The sequence below is a fragment of the Rhopalosiphum padi genome, chromosome 4 (genome assembly GCF_020882245.1).
Source record: "Rhopalosiphum padi isolate XX-2018 chromosome 4, ASM2088224v1, whole genome shotgun sequence".
NCBI lineage: Eukaryota > Metazoa > Arthropoda > Insecta > Hemiptera > Aphididae > Rhopalosiphum > Rhopalosiphum padi.
Window position 1 is genome coordinate 19,055,551 of NC_083600.1, and position 26,341 is coordinate 19,081,891.

General features: G+C 29.6%; 3 protein-coding genes and 1 long non-coding RNA gene across 4 annotated transcripts; 1 reads left to right on the forward strand and 3 right to left on the reverse strand.

Moving 5' to 3' along the window:
• Nucleotides 1–443: 443 nt before the first annotated feature.
• LOC132928813 (IQ and ubiquitin-like domain-containing protein) lies at nt 444–3,511 on the reverse strand. Its single transcript, XM_060993710.1, has one exon. It carries the CDS (start codon nt 3,257–3,259, stop codon nt 1,181–1,183), a length of 2,079 nt encoding a protein of 692 aa, XP_060849693.1. The 5' UTR covers nt 3,260–3,511; the 3' UTR covers nt 444–1,180.
• A 136-nt stretch (nt 3,512–3,647) lies between these two features.
• LOC132928814 (uncharacterized) lies at nt 3,648–4,945 on the reverse strand. Its single transcript, XM_060993711.1, has 4 exons — nt 4,664–4,945; nt 4,163–4,375; nt 3,999–4,086; nt 3,648–3,746 (listed from the first exon to the last, which is right to left on the reverse strand). The coding sequence occupies exons 1-4, from the start codon at nt 4,704–4,706 to the stop codon at nt 3,674–3,676; spliced, it is 417 nt and encodes a 138-aa protein (XP_060849694.1). The 5' UTR covers nt 4,707–4,945; the 3' UTR covers nt 3,648–3,673.
• Nucleotides 4,946–8,194: 3,249 nt separating this feature from the next.
• On the reverse strand, nt 8,195–14,696 carry LOC132928578 (uncharacterized). The gene is made up of 4 exons (XR_009662047.1): nt 14,627–14,696; nt 12,117–12,260; nt 8,744–8,857; nt 8,195–8,298 (listed from the first exon to the last, which is right to left on the reverse strand). It is a non-coding gene; the product is annotated as an uncharacterized LOC132928578 (long non-coding RNA).
• A 5,821-nt stretch (nt 14,697–20,517) lies between these two features.
• LOC132930095 (poly(A)-specific ribonuclease PARN-like) lies at nt 20,518–26,341 on the forward strand. Its single transcript, XM_060995765.1, has 15 exons — nt 20,518–20,912; nt 20,971–21,184; nt 21,254–21,396; nt 21,461–21,614; nt 21,867–21,960; nt 22,713–22,904; nt 22,971–23,092; nt 23,165–23,283; nt 23,345–23,455; nt 24,202–24,268; nt 24,352–24,407; nt 24,840–24,926; nt 25,004–25,310; nt 25,384–25,448; nt 26,128–26,341. The coding sequence occupies exons 1-15, from the start codon at nt 20,894–20,896 to the stop codon at nt 26,277–26,279; spliced, it is 1,902 nt and encodes a 633-aa protein (XP_060851748.1). The 5' UTR covers nt 20,518–20,893; the 3' UTR covers nt 26,280–26,341.

Here is a 26,341-nt window from a genome sequence, read left to right on the forward strand (position 1 = left end):
TTGAACTTTTCTGATAGAAAACTGTTTGTAGTTTGAGATAATTTAACCCAAAATGTTCTTGAATAATATTTTATAAATTTATAACAACAAAAATATCATAATAGTTTCAATGTTAATGGTCTAATCATAAGATTAAGCCTTTTAATCCACTACGAGAATATAAGTTTAAATATATCAAGTATGAGGAATTATAATAGGGTGTATTTAGTAAATTAAAATAGGTAATAATATAATGTATGACAAGGACTCGTATCTAGTCGAAAACAGTGACAATGCATATCAAAATATTGTAGACCATATTAACTAATAGCTTACAACAAAAACTATAATGCCTAATAATATTTTTTAAATGCGGAAGCCTCCTAATTTATTATATTTGATAATTTTTTTTATATTACTTATATAATTATGTAGGTACCTATATAAGATTAAGATGTTTTTTTAATTTCAAAATACAAGTACCAATTACCTATTATTATTATTTTAAACAAATTATTTCACCGGTAAATGGTTATGTCATATTGTGGTACCTTTATAATTGTAGTGTGGCTAAAATATCTAATATTTATGTATAATATTTAAAACATGCTCCAATTATATGGTTATAACACGAGTTGCATTATTTGCATTAGTAACGACTAACGAGTAACAACTTCTTCACAATCCATTCAAACATTAGCCTAATGCTGTCCGATGTGTGTCCACTGCTATCACAAAATATTCCATGCCGTTGCACTCAAATACTGAAACACGCACAAACCTTCAAGTTCTTGATAGGTAATCCTGATCCCTACAAACCCATCTCTCATTCTTACGCAATTAGCCTAGAAATATCATTTCTCATCAACTAATCAAACAAAAATAGTTTTATGCAAATTCAATTTTGATCAAAGCCTATTTATATTTTATGTACCTACTACCTATATAAATATAATACTTATGTATACCTACTTAATAAGTAATAATGATCATCAGCTGCCAGTTGAGTACCAGAGTACCTCCTAATCGTACAACTGTGTACTTGGATAAAATGTCTAGACGTCTGGTCCCTAAACCTACATCACGAAGTTTTCCGCGGTAAAATTCTAAAAGTTCCAAATATACTTATACGATTCAACCTCAACGGCACAGACTCGTCCAGCAGCACAGTGCGGGTAATGGCCGATACTTACCTACGCGTCTATTTCCGCGTATTGATGTTAAAACGATCAGCGACGGTTTTCCAATGTTTCGACAATGGTTTCGTCCTGTTGGCGGCGGTCCGGTGGTCGACTGCCTGCACCAGGTTGCTGAACTGAAGTCGGGCCATCAGGTGTTTGTTGGTGACGGACCGGACGAACTGATCGTCGTAACAGTCGGCCGGGTCGCCGTCCAGCCGGCAGTGGGACTCCGCTTCTGCCTTGGTAAGCAGTACGCAGTTCCACGGAGACCAGGGCTCGTGACGGCGCCACCGGACCAGTCGAAGCCCGTTGAGCTGACCCGACTCGCCGACCGCCGACTTCTCACGCCACACGACGGACACCAGCCGGTACACCTCGGTGGGCTGCATCAGGAAACACTCGGATCCGTACGCGGCCATCTGCATCTCGTCGTGCCGGAGCGCTTTCAGCATCCGTCGGTACGGCGCCATATCGATGCGCTTGTGTCCCACCTGTTCGGTCCACTCGCAACTGGCGCACACGTTGGTCCGGTTCACGCGGCTCTCCAGCGAAAAGTCGGTGGCCGCCAAGTTGCGTTTGCACCGGATGCACGTGTACACGTTGAGCAGCCGCTTCTCGGTGGGCCGGTAGTACGAGTCCGCTTCCGGGTTTACGTCCGGCTGCCGGATGTAGTGACGAAACATCTGCTCGACCCGGGACCGCGCCGACCGCAGGCTGGCCGCGTCCGCGCCCATTGCAGCCAGGCCCTTTTCCACGGCCACGGCGGCCAGTAAGTGCTCCTTGTACTTGTAACATGACCCAGACACCGCGGCGTGCAGCTCGTCCAATGCTTCGGTCCGGTTCACACCCTCGTGCGGGATCACGATTTTCGCGTAGATCTCCTTTAGTGCACGGGCCTTCTGGTTGCCCACCGTGTCCACGGTAAGTAGCTTGCCCGCTCTGTTCTTGAACATCTTCGGCTTGGACGTCTTGTTCAGGAACGTCACGTCGTCGTGCTTGGTCAGCTCGTACTTGAGATCCGACCGCTGTTTCTCCATCTCCAACAGGAATTTGATCTCTTTCTTGAGCAGGTTCATCTGCGCCGCCTTCCTAGACTTCTCCGCCTCGATCTCCTTGATCCGCTGTCGCTCCTTCTTCCACCACTTTCCGATCATCGTGTACAGCGAATAGAAGTGCTGCTGCTTAGATTCCAGAGCCGATGTTACCACCGCACCGCTGTCCGGTCCCGACGTCGTGCTGCGCGACTGCCTCTGCCGCAGCAGCAGCCGTCGCTGTTCGTCGTCCATCTCCGCTTCGGCTGCAGCCGCCAGACGCCGTCTCTTGCGCGCCGCCAAAGTCCTCCTGAACGCCCGCTGTATCTTGAGCACGCTATTCAGGACGTGATCTTCCCGTAACCATGATTCATAACTGTGGTAACGTCCGGGCTTCACCTGCTTTCCGTCCATCATGTACACGGAACCGCCGCTGCAAAACTCGTCGTGATTGGTCTGCGTCCACGTCGTTCGGCTCGTCGGCCGGCCCACCGCCCTGTCCATGCAAGTCTGCGTCCGGCCGTCCGTCCGGTGAACGACGTTCGCGTCGCTGACCACAGGCCTGCAGGGATCGGTCTGCGCGGCCGCGTGGTGGTACGTCTTGCCGGTCCGCTTGTCCCGGTACCCGCCCAGCCACCGTTTGTGATGGCCGTCAGCCGGGCCACACCGTTCGATTTCCACCACCAGTTGCCTGCGGTTCACGTCCACTGTGATGACGTCCACCGCTGGCAAGTAGTACGCGGGTGGCTTGGGAAGCCGTACGCCGTCACCTCTCAAGCGCAGTTCGAAAATGCCCAACGACGTCGCCCCGAGTTCCTCGAGCGTCTGCTCGTCGCGAGGTCTACTCGACACTTCTCCCCCCACTTCTTCGCGCTCGACAATGATCAGGTTCTGGTCCACGTTCAGCGTCCGATGCAGGTGCGACCTGAGCGCACCGATGTCCGTGTTCAGGTCAAACGCTTGCGTCAGCGTTTCGTTAGCGTCCGTGAGGAACTTGACCGTCACTATCTCGTTGCCGCGATAGTTTTCGGGTTTCTCTTCAAAACTTTGACACGCTTTACCCGGCATTGTATCAACGAGTGACGATATTATACTTTATCATCAAACAACATTTATCAATATAGGTTAAGGGTGGGCGACGTTACGATATTATATATTCACGGTTTTCGCAGGAGGGATGATTTAACACGATCTGTAGTCCTATACCAGCTCAGGGAAGTACTATTGATCACACTTAAATCGCTATGGCGACCCGGGTTGCAGGTTGGAATTGTTATTTATTAATAATTAAGACATTTAATTTTTTTTTCATATAATATATAAATATATATTAGTTACAACTCAGTGGTTGTTAAATATTATTCATTAAATTAAGCTGTATTGTACAAAAATGAAATAAGGATTATTATAATTATTTACAGATGTTCCTAATAAGTTTTGTATAATACGAGGTATAATTTATAACGATAAATAGGTTTTTCCTCAATTGTCTAAGGGTTCTTGATTGTCTCCATCTTTATTCTTAAACATTGTAATCAACACTGTTAAAAGAGGCCTGAAACCAATAAAATTAAAATTAGTGAACATATTATAATATATTATTATATTATTAATATAATTTGAAATAATGCCCAATGGCCTATCGTATAGATAATAATAATAATAATAATTTATTTAGTAAATAATTCAAATTTACACTTATAGTTATAAATATACAAGATACATGTTTGCAACTCCCCTTTAAGCATAGCATAGAGCTTGTTTTTTTTTGAGGGGGGGGGGGGGGTATATAAGTTTTAATACTTACAGTTTTAATGTTTCATCAGTGTCTTCAAGACCTAATAATGAAGTCATCTGCTTACGATAACCATTTGCCTTTAACTCTGTTCCCAATTCTTAAAATAGTAAAATAAATATTAATTAAATATTACTATCCGAATTAATAATTTTTATTTTATTTTAAACGTATACCTTTCTTAAACATTGTGTTTGTGAGTTGATATCCCATCCAATCCATGTATTCAAATATGAGCTTATTAATCAATTCAGTTGTTTCAGATTGTACAGGTTTATTTTTTGCTATATTAATCACACGTTTGTTTACCAAGATTTTCTTTATTTCGGTTTCTACAGTTGATACAAAGTTGTTCCAATTGGGTCCATCTTTTAGAGATTGTTTAACAACTGAGAATAAAACAAAATAATAATAATCAACAAATAGTAATAATATTAATAGCTACATTTATTTTGTTAATAGATTATGGCATGAAAATTATAAAAATAAAATAATGTATGAATCAATAGCTCTAAAATTTAAAATATACATACTTATTACTTAATATAACTTAATGTAATTAATTTTTATGGATAAATTAGTTTTTTTTTCGTGGTCTTTCCTCCCTAGATTCGTATAGCACCGAAATTTATTGTACAAGCAGGTAATGATTTTTAATAGAGGCAAGTCGTGGGTACCTTCGTGCAACTTTGCGTCCACGGCGTCAATTTGTTGTTCCATCGCCACTGCTATAAAAAAAATATATAGAGACGGTGTCTACACAAGTCCTTAGTCCACAAAGCCCACTTGGAAACATAGAACGATGTTCAAAAGTAAGCGTTTAGAGCGCCGGATATCGTCATAACGAGCGTTTCTGGTTTTTAATGTTGCTTTAGTTTTTTTGAATCGTGAACTCGGTTCTCCGAGATCGCGGTTGCTAAGCGACAACGTTTGACGACAAAAACAAAAATACAAAATCGGCGCTAATCACTATCACAATTATTCACAACCGTTGACCGACCATGTGCAGTAACTTAACGGCTAAACCAGAAAACGTATACAAAATAATATTATTATACGGTTACGTACCACCTAGATCCCGCGACAAGTAGATCCACGTACGTCAACTGGATCCCTTTGGACATTTAGAACTTCAAAGACAATTTAGATTCCATATTAACTATAATCTCCCATGTCATTTAGGTACCCAGAAATCGGCGGTAATTTAAAAAGCTTGTCTAAAAAAAATACTTAAATAACAATTTAAATTTAAAAAAAAATATTATGAAATAGTATGAAGTATAAGTAAGTTACATGGCGTTAGTAAAATCTCTAATTCCATTAATTATGATATTAGATTCGATGTTTTAAATAAGTAGTAACGTTTTATTATATTCTAATAAACACGATATATGAATTATCGATTATGTTAATGTAGAGCTTATATATAATTTTTAAAAGAACTTGCTCAAATACCTATTTATTATAATAGGTAAGTACATTAAAACCTAACCATTAACCTAACAGGGTGACTATACTTATTTACAAGAATTGCATGGCCACTTATTCCTTTAATGTTAAATTTATGTTGGACTTTTAAATTTCAGAGTTAACTTTACCTAAAGGCCATATTTTTAAATTCAAGTACACAGAAGTTGTATACATTGTTTAAGCTATGTCATGTAACGGTATAGCCTTATTTTTTCAAATGAGAAACAACCTTTTATTGCGAATAATTAAGCAAATTATTTTTTTGAAAATATTTATAAAACTACATCCACGATCCACATAATAATCCTGAAAAATGGTTTTAAAAAACTTAAAAATAGATGTAATTATGCAAGTAATATTTAATCTAGTAATTACAATAAAACAGTTTTTGCAAAGTATAAAATATTGATGAATTTATACTACCTACCTAATTAACATACTTTTTAAATTAGCATAGCCCCCATATTTTCCAAAATTATATACAGTAGAACATCGATTATTCGCATTAATTAGGATCGAATGGGTGCGGATAATCAAATAAGCATTAAAAATAAAGTAATTCAGCTACCTAGTAAAATACACAATAATTAGTAAATAAAAATATGTGTAAATTCAATGTTTTAAGTAAAGTAATAGATACCTACTAACAATATTTCTGGCAATATTAAACTTGACCCGCTTTTGTTAGTGTATTTGTAAAATAAGAACTAATATAATAACTATACTTGTAGTCTTTTTTAACAAGTCAAAGAATATTTTTTAAATATTAAATATTATTTTATTGAAATACTTAATAAAACGTTAATATTTCTCGTTTCTTGATATAAATAATTATTTAATTGGTATTTAATAAAAAAAAATGTATGCAAGGTAACTATAAGAATAACAGTGTTAGGTAATTTTCCACACCACCTTTATTATTAAACGACGTGCAATAACATTGTCCGTATTGTTTAATAACTTTATGAGGTATTACACAAGGCGCGTTTTTTTATTGTGGTGTCCCCAGTAGGCCTAATCCACATCGTAAGCGTGAACGCATTATATGCAGAGGCGTATTTTTAAAGATTTAGAGGGGCAGCAAATTTTTATTTCGTACTTTATGAGTACTGGCGCAGTGACGTCAATCATTAATATTTTTCACAACAAATGTGTGCCATAGAGGTGTAAAATACTATAATGTTTATATAAGTATATAACATGGTATTCTATGGTATTAACAGTTTGACCAATGCGAGGCATTTTAATTTTTTTTTTAATGGGAGGGAGGCAGCAAAATATGTGTTGCCCTTATCATACAATTTCTAAATACGCAACTGATCATATAAATGCATTCAAATAATAAAAAAAAATATACAATAACTTAAACTATATGTAGATATTAATAATTTTATATAATATAAAACGGGTAATGTGTATAATATGTGTGTGTTGCCGGCCGGCGATAGTCAATGTGTTGGATGAGTGGATGAGAGATGAGCGCTAATGCGTAAGGGGAAAACTTATACTAAATTGCTGCCAATCTTCCTCCGAGTTGAAACGAAGCCGAGTGTTGACACTTTTCCCATCAGCTTTGTGACAACTTCTTCTTCACTAATAAATATTATATATTTATATAAAGTATACTATACCTACTACGATTCTAAAAAAATATAATATAATACAAACAAATACTTTCGACAGTAGATTATCGTCAGTTGAATTTCTTTTTGCTGCTGCTAGACGTCCTCCGTGTTGAAAAACTGCCGAGTGCCGACACATTTTCCATCAGCTCAATGACAAATTCTTCTTCACTAATAAATATTATATATTTATGTAAAGTATACCATACCTACTACGATTCTAAAAATTATAATATATTACTAACAAATCCTTTGGGCAGTTGATTATTGTCAGTTGAATTTCTTTTTGCTGCTGCCAGACGTCCTCGGTGTTGAAATACTGCCGAGTGCCGACACATTTTCCATCAGCTCAATGACAAATTCTTCTTCACTAATAAATATTATATATTTATGTAAAGTATACCATACCTACTACGATTCTAAAAATTATAATATATTACTAACAAATCCTTTGGGCAGTTGATTATTGTCAGTTGAATTTCTTTTTGCTGCTGCCAGACGTCCTCGGTGTTGAAACGAAGCCGAGTGCCGACACATTTTCCTTCAGCTCAATGACAAATTCTTCGTCGGTGAGTAGTCCACGATCCAGCCAAATGTTCGGTTCCTATAAAACTTCAAATAATGTGCAGATTAAATGTAATTTAAACTTATAGTAAAATTTCAATGTTTAAGAAATCTATGTTGGTGTTCTATTATTTTTGAATTTAAATTAATTTGAAATTTTATATTCATAATTTATCAGTTAAAAATGTAAACAAGAACTAAAAAGATTATAGTATATTGCAGTTTAACTTTCTGTTCGGTGGCCACCTTTTTAATTCCTCACTCTCTTTTATAAGAAAGTTAAACAGCACAATAACTATAAAAAATATTAATTTAAACATACACAAAGATGAACTTGCTTTGTGATAAGAAAAAAAAATTGAAAAAATTGGTAATTTTTCAATGCATTATTAAAATAAAAAGAACACCTAAAACCGTAGTACAGTATATTATCTGAAAAAAACCATAAAAATTAAATATAATTTAAGTAAATATTCATAATATACTGTACTACTGTTCAAAAAATTATAGTATTAAACAAACACAGCCCTGCGACACTTTTTTTTGTTTTTCATCAGTTTCCTAATGATACTGCCAATCGTCCTCCGGGTTGACATTATATAAGGATATAGCGTAATTATTTCAGTTTTTTTGTTTTTCCGATATTATGGCAAGATCTGAAATTTTTTGTTTTATTTTATTACTATTTACCACCCAAAGTACCAAATTGATCCATATTTGCTACAAGAATTTATGACAAACAAAAGTAAACTACATAATTGTAAAATCATTATACATTTTTCGCTACGTCCACGTCCAGGATCTAAGGTTTACTATTCTACTACTATTCTAATATAATATAATGTGAATAATACAAATAATACACGGTTGTTATTTTTCACATTTTTTGTCTACTATAACTAATGAGTAAAATAAGTAGGTATTGTGTACTATTTTTTCATTGGACCCTGGAGAATAAAATATGCGTCTACATCAACTACATCATCCGACTAGCGCGGATTGTTCATATAAATTAATATATTTTATTTTAAGTTTAAAAAATAATTAATTAATTTTTTTTTATTAATTAATCCCAAAAAAGAATAATAAAAAAAAACTTACTTAAGCGTCGACTCTTCCCGGGAAACCGAGTTGTACCAATCTACAGTGTTTACGGAGTGGTGCACCGCCGCCGAAGAAACTTCAAATTTTGTTCATACGATCTTCATCATGATTCTAAAAGGGAGTATAAAGATATTTTATGAAAATAAACAGCACGAAATAAAAAGGAGAGTACTTGTCATGTACTGAAAACTGTTGTTTAACGACTGTTCATTAAGACTATTATAGAATTGTTAATCGTCTTCGACGAATGTCGTCGATTGTCGTATGCCACAGATGACGAAAATTATAATATGATAAGTCTATGGTGTTTTTTTATAAGAACTCCTTGTGATATTATACGATCTATTTTTCTATCTTAGGTGTTTGACATATTAACGTAGAATTGAAACATATAAACTATAGACCAAGACCAAATCTTTATAGATATTGCAAAGTATTAATATTTTATTCTAATGAAGATGATTATAAATTGTTTTATTTAATCTATAAAAATAGTGAACTAAACAAAAATAATTATAGTTGTTTCTGAGTTATTATTTCTCCATTTTTTTGGTTTTAATCACGCAGTGCTTTAACTTAATCTTACATATTCTCAGTGGCGGCTTTGGTGGTGAGGCAAGTGAGTTACCTAAAATTTTGTAGCAAATAATACTCTAAAAGTGTATATTTCTTGGCTCACCGATAGCAAACATTTCGCTAATAATTTTTAACATTTTTATGATTTTATTTGAAATAAATTCTTCTTTACGAAGTTTAATAATATAAATAATCATTTATTTTATTATAGTATAATATTATTCCGTGTTTATTACCAAAAATAGCGATAAACCGATAAGAAATGCACGAAATAATAATTCCGTTAACAAACGCTCATATTCAGCCGGCGGAAATATTCCCTATGACGTCAGAATTGTAACTTGTGTACATTAATTACACACACATGCGAATGTACGGACTACGCAAATGCACGCGACTGTTAAATAAGCTGAATTGCGCAAATGATCATAGTGAGGCGACTTTTTCATCGCCTCTGATACTAAAAATATATGTGGTACTATGGTCAGCCCGCAGCCATGTCTACGGCTCGTTCAACAACAACATAATATTGATATTGGATAATCATAAACCGTTATTATTGTCACAGCGCCTGATGAAACCGATTTCATTGTTAGTTTATAATGTTTATATCTCTCTCGTTCGAATCATCGCTCGTGCAGTCGTGCTTATTCGTTTAAATTTGTTTACGCGTGTTTTCGTGCTTTGATTTAACATTAAAGTAATTTAAGTATATTATTATATTTTATTATAGTTATAATTATTTTTATATTTTTAAATTCCATTATTATGAAGTTTAATTTTTATTATGAAGGGGGGGAGTGATACATAAGTTGCCTCACCAAAAAAATACAACCAAAACCGCCACTGCATATTCTTACATGTAAACTTACATATATATATCTGAAGACACCTATCGGCTATCATAATAGAAACAAATTCATACATTTCCTTTATTATGGTTTCATGTAACAAATAGTACCTAGTCAATGCTTTGAGGAATTCAATTTTCAGTACCATTTTACAAAATAATCAAAAATTACCTTGAATTAAAGATAAAGAAGTAATTATTACAGTGTTGCTTTATACATTAGTGATTAAGTTTATTACTGTAATTAGTGGGTGAAATTTGAATTTTAAGTCAGTCAACCTTCATTAATAACTAATAAGTGTAATTTTGATGTATTATGAGACAATTTATGACTTATAATATTATATGTTGATTGATATTGCTAAGTATTTTTTTTTTTTTTTGTGTAAAGTTTGACTAGCTACCTACATTTTTTCCGAAAACATTGCAATAATTATTATTATAATAATTAATATTGTATAAATAATAAATATAATTTATACCGTATTATATTCTTGTTATATACTTTTGAGTTAATAGGTACAACCCTTTCGTAAAATAATTTGAATAAATAATATCTTAAGATTAATCTACGTATGTCAAAAATATCATTGTGTACGTATAGTATAACATGTACAAAAAACTTTTATGTCCCTACAAATAATGTTTTAAATAATAACAAAATATCGTAAATATACATAATTTCAAAATATTTTGAAAAAATACTATTTGTAAGAAATACTCTCATAAGAATTTAATTAAAGTTTTAAGTATCTAAGATTAGATTATTCGTTTTTGAACTATAACAAAATATAAAAATTATTTGAGAAAAAATATTTATTTTTAGGGTGGGTGTATAATAAACATTTAATAAGTTATAGGTATAATACTGAACTTCGAATAGTCATAAAAAATAATGTGACTTTCCAGTAAACATATTATTTTTGTTTTTGGTAAAAAAAAACTAATGAGAATTCCAATATAATATTTTTAAATTGTAGATATAAAAAGAAAATATTTATAGGTATGAATATCTAACGAAAAAAATAATTTGAACATTTTATAGATTTAGCCGAATACAATTAAAATTTTAATTTTAAACGTTTATAAAATATACCGTGACTATACATTTTTTATTACAGTAAATTAGTGAACGATTGATGAAGAAGCCTGTATTAAATTTTATATCATATTTGCATATCTATAATTTTTTTCGGCTTAATAAAAAAAAAAAAAATTTAATTGTTTTAAATAATGAAAATGCTTTTAAAATTATACAATTTACCTATAGAGAAATCATAATGTAGATAATTGGTAAATTTTTCAAAATTCTATAATTAGCATTTTTTAATTAAAATTAAATTAATAAATTAATTTTGTCGATATTATACAAGTATATAGCGTAATAATACATTTGTTTTTATGTGTTTTCGATCTTATGACAAGATTCGAAATTTTTTATTTTATTTTACTATTAACCACCCAAAGTACTAAATAGATCATATTTGCTACAATAATTTATGACAGAAAAGAAACTACATAATTGTCAAATAAATATACATTCATTGCTATGTCCAGGATCTAAGGTATACTTGACGACTTAATTTTATTCTTAGCTATTTTATACATTGGACCTGTGGTCAACCTTTTTGGACTCTCGGGCCACATTCACAAACTAAAAACTGTTTGCGGGCAAGAAAAGAATAAAAATTTAATATACTTAAATTATTTACTATGCAAAAAAAATATTGTTTAGAACTTTAAATAAAAAAAAAAATTCGTCGTTTTAGAATTTAAAGCGGGCCGTAGACAATAGCTCACTGGTTGCCGGCCATTGAATTGGACGATTGGAAATAAAATATAAGTCTGTCATCCAAGTATAGCAGCTTGTACACGTCAATAAATATTTATTTTAAGTATAAAAGATAAATTTAATATTCCATAATTATGGGAAAATTAACTTACGTAAGTATTCTTCGACGCTGTTCGGCAAAATCGAGCTGTACCACATTTATAGTTCAAACGTGCATCGTCACCGCCGAAGAAACAGCTAGCTCTTATTTCTTCATTCGTCTTCTTTGCGCTTCAGAATGAAATTATTGAAATACTCTATAAAAATGAGAGCACTTGTCATACACTAAAGGCTGTTGTTTTAAGACTGTTCAATAAACTATTAGAATTATTAACAGTCTTCTACGAATGACGACGATTGTCGATTGCCACGGATGTAAATATTGTATAATAATGTGATAGATCATATGTTTTTTTTTTATAGAACTCTATGTGATATTATAGTATTTATTTTTATATCTCAGCTGTCTTGTATACGAAACTTTTGGTATTTAATTAATTTCATACGTAAAACCATAATAATTGTATATCCTGAATTTTTTTTTTTTAATTATAATTTTATTATTTCAATAGTTTTTTGGTAAAATTGTTCACCAAAAAATAAAACCATATATATATATGGTAATATTTCCAGCTTTTTTGTTTTTCTGATATTATGGCGAGATCTGAATTTTTTTTATTTTATTTTACTATTTACCAACCAATGTACCAAATAGATCATATTTGCTACAAGAATTCATGGCAGACAGAAAATAAACTACATAATTGTAAAATCATTATACATTTTTCGCTAAATATCCCGGATCTAAATTCTAAGGTGTACTTATAACGATTTTATTTTATTCTTGGAAATTTCATCATTAATGCATGATCGGTAACCTTTTTGAACTCTCAGGCTACATTCACAAATTAAAAACAGTTTGCAGACCAGATAAAATGAAAAATTTATATTCTTAAATTATTTACTATGGAAAAAAATATTGTCTAGAACTTTAAAATAATAAAATATAAATAAAAAAAAAATTTCAGTGTTTTAGAATTTAAAACGGGTCGTATATACAATAACTCGCCGGTTGCTGATCACTTCATTGGACTGGACGATCGAAAATAAAATATAGGTCTGTCATCGGGGTAACAGCTTGTAGAAGTCAATAAACATTTATATTTTATATTATGTATAAATATTAAATTTATTACTACCCCAAAATAATAGGAAAATTAACCTACGTAAGTATCCTTCGACGCTTTTCGGCGAAATCAATCTGTGCCATATTAAAGTTCAAACGTGCACCGTCACCGAAGAAACAGCTATAGTTTATTTCTTCAATCGTCTTCTTTACGCTTCGGAATGGAATTATTGAAATATTTTATGAAAATGAGAGTACTCGTCATGTACTGAAGGCTGTTGTTTGACGACTGTTCGATAAAATTATTAGAATGGTTAATAGTCTCCTACAAATTACAACGATTGTCGTTTGCCACGGATTATGAAAAATATTATAATAATGTTTTTTTTATAGAACTCTTTGTGATTTTATAGGATTCATTATTATATTTCAGCTGTCTTGCATACGAAACTTTTGGTATCTAATTAATTTCATACGTAAAATCATAATAATTGTATATTATCCTGAATTTTTTTTAAATTATAATTTTATAACGATTATTAACGCGCGGTTTTAAACGGTTTGGCAGAACTAAATGATTAATAATTTTAAAAATATTTAAATGTTTAATCATTAAACTGATATTACATACTAAATAGTTAATAGATTATAATCTATTACATATAATAAATAAGGACTTACAAAATTAATAAAATTAATTTCTAAATACAAGCAATTATTCACATTCAACTCGTTATACACATATGACATATAGTCACATATCATTTCCGTTTCGGTACCCTCCTGTTTAGGAATAATACATACTCATACTATTTTTACTGTTTTTAAAATTAATCGATAAGTTCTAACTAATATGCTCAGATAATTTGCGATATTAATATATATATATATATATATATAATAAATGCATCTATTTATGGTATTATGCTATTGTTATTTTATCCTATAGGCTAAAGTGTATAGTCAAAATATTTTGAAAATTATAATACGTATAAGAAATGCAAACATTAACATTTGGTGAAATTTTCAAATAACTACAGTTATTCGTTTTTAAATTACTACAAAAAAACAAAAATCGGTTGAGCAGATATAGTTATCACAGAAATATGAAATGAATATCCAATGTCTTAAAAATTCAAAATTCAAACAATTATAAAAAAATATTAATGCGTCTTTTCGGAAAACTTTTTTTTTTTTGTTAGGGATAAAAAAAACTTATATCAGTCTTATATACAATTAATATAAATTATTATATAAAATGGGTCTGGTAATATACTATGACGATTATGTATTTTTGATCTCACGTATTTTATGCATCGCGCGTTCGGTAATAAAATATGCATACGTATACGTCACCCAGCGTGAATAGTAGAATAAAATATGTGCTTACGTCGATTACATCGTTCGGGTAGCCGATTGTTCATATAAATAAATATATTTTATTTTAAGTTTAAAATGTAAATTTAATCCTAAAAAAGAATAAGAAAAAAAACTTACGTAATCGTAGACTGTTCCCGGGAAACCGAGTTGTGTCAATCTTCAGTCTATACGTAGTGGCGCACCGACGCCGAAAAAACTGCAAATTTTCTTCATACCGATCTTCATCGTGATTCTAAATGAGAATAAAAATACATTTTATGAAAATAAACAGCATGAAATGAAAATGAGAGTACTTGTCATGTACTAAAGGCTGTTGTTTGACGACTGTCCAATAAAATTATTAGAATTGTTAATCGTCTCCTACAAATGACAACGATTGTCGTTTGCCACAGATGACGAATATTATAATATGATAAATCTATGGTTTTTTTTTATAGAACTCTGTGATATTATACGATCTATTTTTCTATTTTAGCTGTTTGACATACGTAAAATTGAAACATATAAACTAGACCAAATCTTTATAAATATTGCAAAGTATTAATATTTTATTTTAATGAAGATGATTACAAATTATTTAATTTAATCTATGAAAATAGTGAACTAAATAAAAATAATTATATTTTTAAGTATTTAAAAAAAAGAATTATGATTAATATCGTTATGTTTCTAAGTTATTATTTCTGTATTATTTTGATTCTAATCACGCGCAGTGTTTTAACTTAATCTTACTTATCTATTACATTTGATGCAATTACCTCTGTCTGTATATATTGTGTCTGAAGACACCTATCATAATAGAAAAAAATTCATACATTTCGTTTATTGTGGTTTCTTGTAACAAATAGTACCTAGTCACTAGTCAATGCTTTAGGTAATCAATTTACTTTTTAAACTTAAAATAAAATATATTCATTTTTATGAAAAATCCGCTACCCAGATGATGTAATCGATGTAGACGCGTATTTTATTAATTTATATATAAATTATATAATATTGAATTTCAAACAGTCATAATATAAGTTTCCAGTGAGCATTTTATTTTTGTTTTTGCATTAAAAAAACTAATGGGAATTCCTATAAAACATTTTAAAATTGTAGATATAAAAAGAAAATATTTATATGAATACTAATGAAAAAATAATTTGAACATTTTAAAAATTTTAAAAATTTGTAATATATAAAAAAATAAAGAACATTGTTTACATATATATAGTTTGAAAATATTTTTAAAATAATAACATAAATAAGAAATACTCTCATAAAAAATTAGTTAAGACTTTAAGTTATCGGTGTATCAGATTATTTGTTTTTAAACTATGTATAGTATTATAGTCTATAACACAATATAAAAATCGCTTTACAAGAAATAGTTTTTTTTTGGGATGAAAAATTAATACTCAATAAGTTATAAAATATTGAACTTCAGTCGTAAAAAATAATGTGACTTTCCAGTAAACCTTTTATATTTGTTATATTAAAAAAAAACTAATGAGAATTACTATATTAAATTTGTATATAAAAAGACATTATTATATAAATATCTGATGAAAAAATAATTTGAAAATTGTATAGATTTAGACAAAATTTGTCAAAATTTTGATTTTAAACGTTTATAAAAATATAATATCGTGACTATACGTTTTTTATTGCAGTAATTTAGTGACTGATGAGGAACACTGTATTAAATTTTAAATCATATTTGCTATCAATAATTTTTATCGGCTTAAAAAAAATATATATAATTATTTAAAATTGTTAAAATGTTTTTATAATTATACAATGTATAGGAAATCATAATGTAGACAGTTGGTAAAATTTTCAACATTCTATGATTAGCATTTTTGAATTAAAACTTAGTAAATTAATTAATTTCGTCGAAATTATACAAGTATATAGCGTAATGATTCCAGTATTTCCGATATTATGACAAGATCTGAAATTTTTATTTTATTTTACTATTAACCACCCAAAGTACTAAATATATCATATTTGCTACAAGAATTCATAACAAATAGAAAAAAAAAACTAAGTAATTTTAAAATCAATATACATTCATTGCTACGTCCAGGATCCAAGGTATAATTGACGAATCAATTTTATTCTTGGCTATTTTTTAACTTTAACCTTTTAGAACTCTCATCACAAATTAAAAACAGTTTGCGGACAAGACAAAAATAAAAATTTTATATTCTTAAATTATTTACTATGAAAAAAAATATTATCTAGAAGTTAGAACTTTAAAATAATAAAATATCAAAAAAAAGATTTCATCGTTTAAGAATTTAAAACAATTAAAACGGGTCGTATACAATACCCCGCCGGTTGCCGGCTATTATCGGAAATAAAATATAGGTCTAAGTAATCGGGGTGACAGCTTGTACAAGTCAATAAATATTTATTTAAAGTATTAAAATTAAATTTATTACTACCCCAAAATAATAGGAAAATTAACCTACGTAAGTATCCTTCGACGCTTTTCGGCGAAATCAAGCTGTGCCATATTAAAGTTCAAACGTGCACCGTCACCGAAGAAACAGCTATAGTTTATTTCTTCATTCGTCTTCTTTACGCTTCGGAATGGAATTATTGAAATATTTTATGAAAATGAGAGTACTCGTCATGTACTGAAGGCTGTTGTTTGACGACTGTTCGATAAAATTATTAGAATGGTTAATAGTCTCCTACAAATGACGACGATTGTCGTTTGCCATGGATGGTAAATATTATAATAATATGATAGATCATATGTTTTTTTTATAGAACTCTTTGTGATATTATAGGATTTATTTTTATATTTCAGCTGTCTTGCATACGAAAGTTTTGGTATAATTAATTTCATACGTAAAACCATAATAATTGTATATCCTGAATTTTTTTTTAAATTATAATTTTATTATTTCAATAGTTGTTTGGTAAAATTCCTCACCAACAAATAAGAACATTTTCGACCAGCATAATTTTACATTATACACAATGCATTAATCATTAATACATTATACATTGAAAATTGAATTCAAATTGTACAAATTCGTTATAGTGACATACTTAACCTAGTCTACATGTAGTATAGTAGTCACCTACTTTAAGTGGCTATACAGCAGTTTACGGGTTGGCTGAACTAAATGATTAATAATTTTAAAAATATTTAAATGTTTAATTATTAAACTGATACTACATACTAAATAGTTAATAGATTATGATCTACGTATAATAAAGAAGGACTTACAAAATCAATAAAATCAATTTCTAAGTATAAGCAGTTATTCACATTCGACTCGTTATATATACATGTGACTATATCATTCCCGTTTCGGTACCGACCTGTTTAGGAATAATATATACCTAGTCATTCTATTTTTTACTGATTTTAAATTAATCAATAGGTTCTAATGTTAATATGCTCATATAATTTGCGATATTAATATATATATATATATATATATGTATATTTAATAAATCCATCTATTTATGGTATTATGCTATTGTTATTTTATCCTATAGGCTAAAGTGTATATAGTCAAAATATTTTGAAAATTATAATATGTATAAGAAATGCAAACATTAACATTTGGGAAAATTTTCAAATAACTACAGTTATTCGTTTTTAAATTACTACAAAAAAACAATATCGGTTGAGCAGAAATAGTTATCACAGAAATATGAAATGAAATTTAATAATGTCATCAAAATCCAAAATTCAGACAATTATAAAAAAATATTAATGCGTCTTTTCAGAAAACTTTTTATTTTTGCTAGGGATAAAAATAACTTATATTAGTCGGGTACTCGGCCGGTTAAAAATGAAAAAAGCTATTTTTACAATTAATATAAATATAAATTATTATATAAAATGGGTCTGGGGTCTGGTAATATACTAATATGACGATTATGTATTTTTGGTCTCACGTATTTTATGCATCGCGCGTTAATAAAATATGCATACGTATACGTCACCCGGCGTGTAGCAGATTGTCCGGTGCAATAAGTATGTATTTATTTTATGTCTAAAAAAGTAAATTAAAGCTCCAAAAGTATAGAAAATTAAACTCACGTAAACATCGATTTTTTTTGTGAAACTTAGTTGTGTCATATTTGATATTTAATGTCCACACGTTCAGTAACCACATCGCCGACCCAGGAACACCTTTCCTCGTCCGTCTTTACCACGTTTCGAATTGAAGATATTGAGATATTTCATAAAAATAAGCTGAACAGAACGACATATGCGTGTAAAATATTATATATATTAAAGTACGGTTTAACGATTTGTACGTCTATTTTTTTCTCCGTTAAAATTATTACAACCGTCAATCGTCTCCGGACTCCGGTGAATAGCGAAGATTGATGATTACCATAGATTATAGATTAATATGATAGATCCATATCCATAGATTATATACTGTATTATTATGTTGTAATATTATTATTAGCCAAACATTTAAATTTATTCGGGAGTCTGCCGTTCGAGAGACTCAATTGTGTACTTATACAAATTTTATATGCATGACATGGCGGAGGGCGGGGTAGATTGTATAAATGTTGTTCAGGACATTGAGACTAGACTCATTCAAAGTTTCTGTCATTGGCATCGCATAAATTAGTAATTAGTTGTTGTTATCGATATTTTTCGACTGTATTGTTATTGAATGACACCCGTCTTCTCATTATTAATGTAAAAATATTATAATATTATCAATAATCAATATTAATATCAAAAACCGTCATAATTATTTTCCAAATAGACAAAAATATTAAATTATAGGTACTACAATTTTCTTCAAACTTTTTTATTGCTTTACTACTTTTTTTTATGGTGGGTCCGCCGTCTCAAAGACCCCTGATGAGCCGCCACTGCAGGTGTTAATAAGTTTATGGCATTAACAGCTTAAAACTAATCTACATAATATTTTGAATACTATTCACTATTATAGTGTTAAATAATAATACGCGAATTGGTGTCTTTAAATAATATGTTTGTAATAACTTAAAACAAAATAGATAATTATACTTATAATATAATCGTTATTTTTCGTTAAAATATACAGTTTTGTTAATATTCAAATGTGGTATATGTACTAACAGTAGTGCCGAACACGGGTATGAACTGGGGAAAATTCCCCAGAAATATTTATGGGTGGGTGATAATCAAAAATAGTTTATTATGCAGTATCTTGTATGTATATAGTTAGAAATAAATATAGTACCATTCGAACGTAACTAACTAAATGTTTTTTTAGTATGTGGGTCTAACACCAGCATTTTTTTCCCATAACATGAAATATAGATCGGCGCCAATGGACCTACGACTAACCTTTGAAAATGGGAGTGAGAATATGAATTGAGTTAAGACTTTTAAGCAATAATAATAATATAATAGTAGCTATAGTTATATAGTTGTGTACTAAGTTATATAGGTACTATTCTGATTAATATAAAAAAAATTATAAGATGGTGACCAGACATGAGTTATGGCTATTGTAACTGAGAAGTGAAATGTTCAGTAACTTCAGTTACTACATTTTAATTTTTTATTAGATGTATAAACGAAACCTAACATTAAGAACGCTTTATTTATGAAATAATTTATGCGTGTATTATTAAAACATTAGGTTATAATAGAAAATATTTTTTAATTTTTTATTAAACAAAAATTATATGGATTATGCTAGATAACAACTGTTATACTATAGTGTTACTACGATATAATAACGTAAAAGCATTTAAATACATTGATAATTAAAAGTTAACAATACTAATTACAAAATTAATTAATTTGTAAGATCACTAAGATCCTTATGATTATTGTAATACCCCGACAATTAGATCCTCATGCGTCAATTGGATCCTCTTGCGTCAGTTAGTCACCGGGATCTAGCTGTCGAGGGATCTATGTGACCGTTCACGCATTATACAAATATTTTACAGATAACGTGCAATTAAGCGTTGATGAAAGTTGCCCAACATGCAACGGCAAACATTTATTGTGATTACTAATCACGGATTAGTACCTATCAAAGTACCAAACACAGCAATTAGTGCGGTACTAACACTGTGTACTGCACTTTCAAAATCGAGACTAATGTTGTACAAATTATTATTTGACATTTATTTCGTTATTTCACGTTTTAGGTATTTAGTCTACGAATTTACGAGGTCAAAATATTTTTAGGACGTTTTAATCGATATTTAATTATCGTCGATAATTTTTCCGAGGCGTTGTACAACACTATTTTTATTTATTGTAATCCGGTGAACAGTTTTTTTTTACCGGCGTCGTTTTTAAATTTTTTTTTTTTTCGTCATAAATGATCCACTGATTTGGTCTTGGTACAAGCACCTCAATTGATTTCACGTCTCACACGTTCAAATTGTGCGCCGAAAATGGATGTGGTCAACGAGAGTGAGTATAGCTTATGGCCGTAGACCCGTTCAATTGTGTTAATCGTGTATTTGTTTAGATTTCTATCAGTTGTTGCCGGAAATCGAACAGGCCATTGCCGAATGTGATTTCATTGCGATCGACGGAGAATTCACCGGTCTTCACAATGGTACTATGGTCAGCATATTCGATACGGCAGCTCAGTATTACCAAAAACTCAGAAGTAATTGTATGGACTTTTTGATGGTTCAATTTGGTTTGTGTGCTGTCAAATATAATGCCGAAAAGAAAAAGTACAATATTGCCAGAAGGTTAAAAATAATTGATCGAAATTTAATATAACTTCTTATTTGTTACATTAGGTTTACATACAGGGCATATAATTTCTATACCTTTCCAAAGCCCATGAGTCGATATGCTCCAGATTGCCGATTTCTCTGTCAGTCTTCCAGCATGGAATTTCTAAGCAACCACAATTTTGACTTTAATAAACTGTTTAAACATGGTAATTTACAATAGTTTTATATGATTTTGTATGATAAATTAATAGTTTTTTTTTATTATTTTAGGCATTCCTTTCCTTACTGTGCCTGATGAACAAGTATTACAAAATGAACTGCTTAATCGATATAAGCAAAATTGTTCACAGGCTCAGACACCATCAAAAGTCTCTGACTACATACCTATACCAGATAATCATAAAGCAGAAATAGAAACTGCTTGGTAAATATTTTCTTAATATTTTATAGTTAAATAATAAATAGGATACAGACTTCTATGTAATTAAAAATATTGAAATATAATTAAATTATGTAACAAAAAAATATTTAAAAAAAATTAAAAAATGCCTTTTACTATCTTAAAATTGTGAAAAAAAAATAGCAAGTCAAGTTTACAAACCAATTTAAATTATGGATATAATTTTTAAACATTATTATATTACTCATATTAATTTAATAATATATTTTTTAACAGTGAAAAAGTAAAGGAACTTTTAGAAAGCGAAACAAGTTCTGAAGTCATTATAGCAGAGAAAACCAATTCTTTTGTTCGTAAACTTATCTATCAGGTTAGTTAGTGGGTAATTTGTTAATTTAAGATAATTACTTATTTAGGATTTACAATTATATTTAAATACCTACTCAATAGTTAATTTGAGATAAAAATTATGCAATTAGCCATACTTAGTGACAATAGACAGTGCAATAAGATTAAACTGTTTGGCTGATAAAATTTGGTAGTGTCTCACACATCCCCACACATAGACAGAAAATGTTATAAATTATATAATTGGCTGACGTAATATAACAGCTATATTATATGTAGGGTGTTAGATTGTATTTGACAGTTCATTTTGCATGTATGATCAGCTCTGAGAGTTTAGTTAGGTAATTATATATAAAATATTTATTCATTAAAAAAAGGATTATTAATTAGTAAGATAAAAAAATATATTTAATACTTAGAAAATGTACTGATAAACAAAATGTTCACTAGCTCATAATATGTAGTTAGTAGTTATCATACTACTTACTGATATATCTTTTTAACCTTTTTACTTTATGTATTTATTATTCAATTTACTAACATTTCATAGGGAGGGGGGCTTGGGGGGATAAGCCCACCCAGTTTTATATGTTATCAATACTAGTGGTGTAGGGGTAAAGCCCCCACAGGTTGCTGATATCAATTTCGCCTATCCAGAAATAGAGCTCTAGCGCCTATGGTGTTTTTACTTTGGTATCAAACCAAAATTTAATATTAAACCAGTTATTTTTAACTGTACTTAATACATTTTTTAATTTTAATCATTTTTTTTAGGAAGTTTATAAAAGGTATTCAGATACCAAAGTAAGTTTACAGTCTAGAACAGTGGAAGATATTGGTAACGTGATGGTAGCTTTCAAGGGAAGAACAAGACTGTTAATGGCACAAGAAAGAATGGAACGGGAACAGATTGAATTAGAAAAAGCTGTTGGTTTTTCAGCAGTCTTAAAGAAAATCATAGCTTCTGTAAATTTTGTATACAATAAATAGTAAATATTTTAATTAACTAATTAGACATATTTTTGTTTCAAGAATAAACCAGTTGTTGGACACAATATGACATTAGATGTTTGCCATATGATTCACCAGTTTTGTTTACCATTGCCATTTAGCTATACTGAATTTCAAGCTATAGTTAAAACAATATCATATCGGTATGTCATATCTTATCCAATAATATAATAATTTCAAATTAAAAACATTGTGTATGATTAATTTGTGCTAAGCTTTTTGGATACAAAGTATATAAGTGGTACGGAACCACTTAAACCATTCTTCGGATCAACAGTATTGAATGATTTAAAAAAGTCACTAGAAGAGCAATGTCCAAATTATACAGATATGGGTAATTCATTTATATCTCTTTATTTGAAGTGATTTTTTAATAAAACTTGTTTGTGTTATAGAACCAGAGGTACCTGAAGTTGGTTACTCTGATGATGTATCTAAGTTGCATGATGCTGGTTTTGATGCATATTTGACCAGTACTGTTTTTGTCAATCTCTGCAACTTATATGGTGAGTTACAACATTTATAATATTTAACAGTAGTGTATAATATAAACAAAAGATATTGTGCTCTTATTTTAAATTATACAGTCTCTGTCTTACATATATAACTTAGTAAGTTTGCATTCAACAGAAACAATTTTATATTTTTAGCTTTAATAATAGAATAAATAAACATGAATAAAAACATTATTTTTATTTTGTGTAGGGTTTTCAATGTTTTCACAATATTGAATATTTTATTGATTATAAATTTATAAAAATGAGAAATATTGTGATTTTAAAATGTTCATAACTTGTTTAAAAATCATTAATTAATAGGTATATCTTAAAATACCAAAATTCAAGTACAACTATATGTACCAAATTGGGTATATTCTATTTTATTATTATTATTGTCACCTATTGTGCAGTGATCACGCCGCCAAGCATATTCTCATACACTCATCACCACATTGACTGGACAGACACCTGTCACCGAGCAGACCGCATCACGCTGATAATTATTTTCTTACCTTTAAGTTTAATGACAGATTAATTAATTTTATAAAATACAAAATTGGTTTTGCTAAACTCATATTTGATATATTTTAAGTTTGTAAGAAAGATCATAACTTTAATATTGAAACTGAATAGAACAATTTTTCTTCTGATCCTAGCCATCTCTTTTACCAAGATAATTCATAGTGCTAATTAGAAACTATAAATAACTACTTAATCAACTCATTGTTTTTAATTATTATATTTGATTTCAGGTAAAGTGAAAGGTATCAAAGAACACATTTCTACTGATTCTGATTATCTTAAGCAGTTTGAAAATAAGTTAGTAAATATTTTTAATTTTATATAATTTAATATTAATTTTTTTATTTTATCATGTTCGTCATTGTATTATTAAATTTTAGACTCTACATGATTCGGTATAATGAAGATCCATGTTTAAACTTAAATGGTCCTGAACGTAAGTTTTAATTACTTTTAAATGTTGTTACTTTATTTTTATTTTGGGCGGGTACTGTGTTAGCATTACTAACATCACAGTAGCATCTTAAATGCTTCTACTAAAAATGGTTATTTGATGAACACCTCGACTTTCACAAAAAAAAAATAAACCATTATCTAACAAGTATGATTTTAAATTGAAATTTTTTTTTTTTAATTATAGAATAACTATCTTAAATTACTAAGATACAGTAAATTATATTTTATCAGGGTTGTAATAGTTACTTGTGGAGTAGGACCCTATCTTATTTTACAAACAACAAGTACATTTAAAAAATAAAATTATAATTATTTTCAACTATTTACTATTAGACAGTCAAAACTGAGGATAGAAATAATATATGTGACTCAAAGAGTTGCATAAAAATTCATTAATTATTTTATTTTCTAGCTCAACTTCAAAGAAGTCATGTTTATCATATTACATTCCCAGCAGAATGGAAAACTATTGATATCACAAACATATTTAGTCCATTTAGTAAGCAACACAATTTTTTAAAAAACACAAAATAATACTTATATATTACATGATAATATTTTACTAATTTTTTATAGCTAATGTATTTATCAAATATATTAATGATACATCTGCTTGGGTGGCGTTGAGAGATGGGACTCAAGCAAAAGCAATGAATAAAATTTTGCCAAAATTACAAGCCCTTCACAAAAACATTATGTTGTTACCTTGGTCTGTTTACTACAAAGATACATATACTACTAATGCATCAACTACAACAAAAAGAAAAATTAGCAATTGTTCGTCATCACCTCCTAAAGATAACGTTGATTCGTCAATTGCTGAGGATTCATCTGATGATCATGATGGCCATACACCAGAAAAAGTACCACGAATTTCAAGAGGGTAATTAATTGTCATTTGTTTAGTTTAATAGTTAATATACATTTTTGTTATTAATTTTTTCTTTAATACTTAGACAAAGAGTTTCAAAAGGAGGAACTATAAGTCCAATATTAGAAGGAGATGAATCTACTGAATTAGGTAAAATCTATTAGTTATAACTTATTAACTTATAACCAGTTTATTAAATTTAACTTATATAATTTATTTTCTATATTATTGTCTTCAACAATTCAACATAATAGTTGATAAAGATTTCAAAAATATATTTTATTTGATTTAAAATTTAACACAAATAACATTGAATAGAACTTTTTTTGTAAATTTGAGAAATCTGATTAACGGTTACTATATTTTTATTAATTTAATTTTTGATTGTTTAATTTATAATTTAAATTATAAACTTAAAACTAATTTTGGAATTCTTTATTTTCATCAATTAGTTAAAGTTGCCACATAAATTGTACAGAAACCATTAAAAATCTGATTATGTAAAAGTTACTTTTATTTATTAATTCAGATGGAGGTTATTTTTCAACTTTAAAAAAATTTATACTATATAGTGTGTTTAAAATGCTGATACATTTTTTTTTTTTATATATATAATTTCTATTTAAAATACCAAATGAAATAAGTATTAATAAAAATTGCAAATTATACTAAAAGTCTTAGAAAATGATTATGCGTTTAAGTTATATATTTTATTGTTGCTTTATATTTAAATATAAAAACTATTTCTTTTTTGATATCTTTCTACGTATTAAATAATAATAATAATAATAATATTGCGCTAAGTTGTATGTTTATATTTTTTTTGTAGATGCTGACTCTTCAGCTGTATCAAACATCACTGATGTGGATTTAAGAAACAATAGTTTAAGTACTCCAAGCTATGCGCAAACTTTAAAGACAAAAAAAGATACAGATACAGCAGAATTAAAAACTATTTTCCCAGTTGCTTCATGGGATTAGTAATACATAATTATTATTCTAATGCAATTTATCTGTAAATATATTATGTTGTACGAATATTA

Excerpts from the sequence above, each read along its gene's own strand:
- LOC132928813 (XM_060993710.1), bottom strand. The coding sequence starts at position 3,259 with ATGCCGGGTAAAGCGTGTCAAAGTTTTGAAGAGAAACCCGAAAACTAT.
- LOC132928814 (XM_060993711.1), bottom strand. The coding sequence starts at position 4,706 with ATGGAACAACAAATTGACGCCGTGGACGCAAAGTTGCACGAAG. Across the intron at positions 4,376-4,663 it reads GGACGCAAAGTTGCACGAAG|TTGTTAAACAATCTCTAAAA; the intron begins GTACCCACGACT and ends TTTTATTCTCAG. Across the intron at positions 4,087-4,162 it reads AAACACAATGTTTAAGAAAG|AATTGGGAACAGAGTTAAAG; the intron begins GTATACGTTTAA and ends TACTATTTTAAG.
- LOC132930095 (XM_060995765.1), top strand. Across the intron at positions 23,093-23,164 it reads GTTAAAACAATATCATATCG|CTTTTTGGATACAAAGTATA; the intron begins GTATGTCATATC and ends ATTTGTGCTAAG. Across the intron at positions 25,311-25,383 it reads GTACCACGAATTTCAAGAGG|ACAAAGAGTTTCAAAAGGAG; the intron begins GTAATTAATTGT and ends TTTAATACTTAG.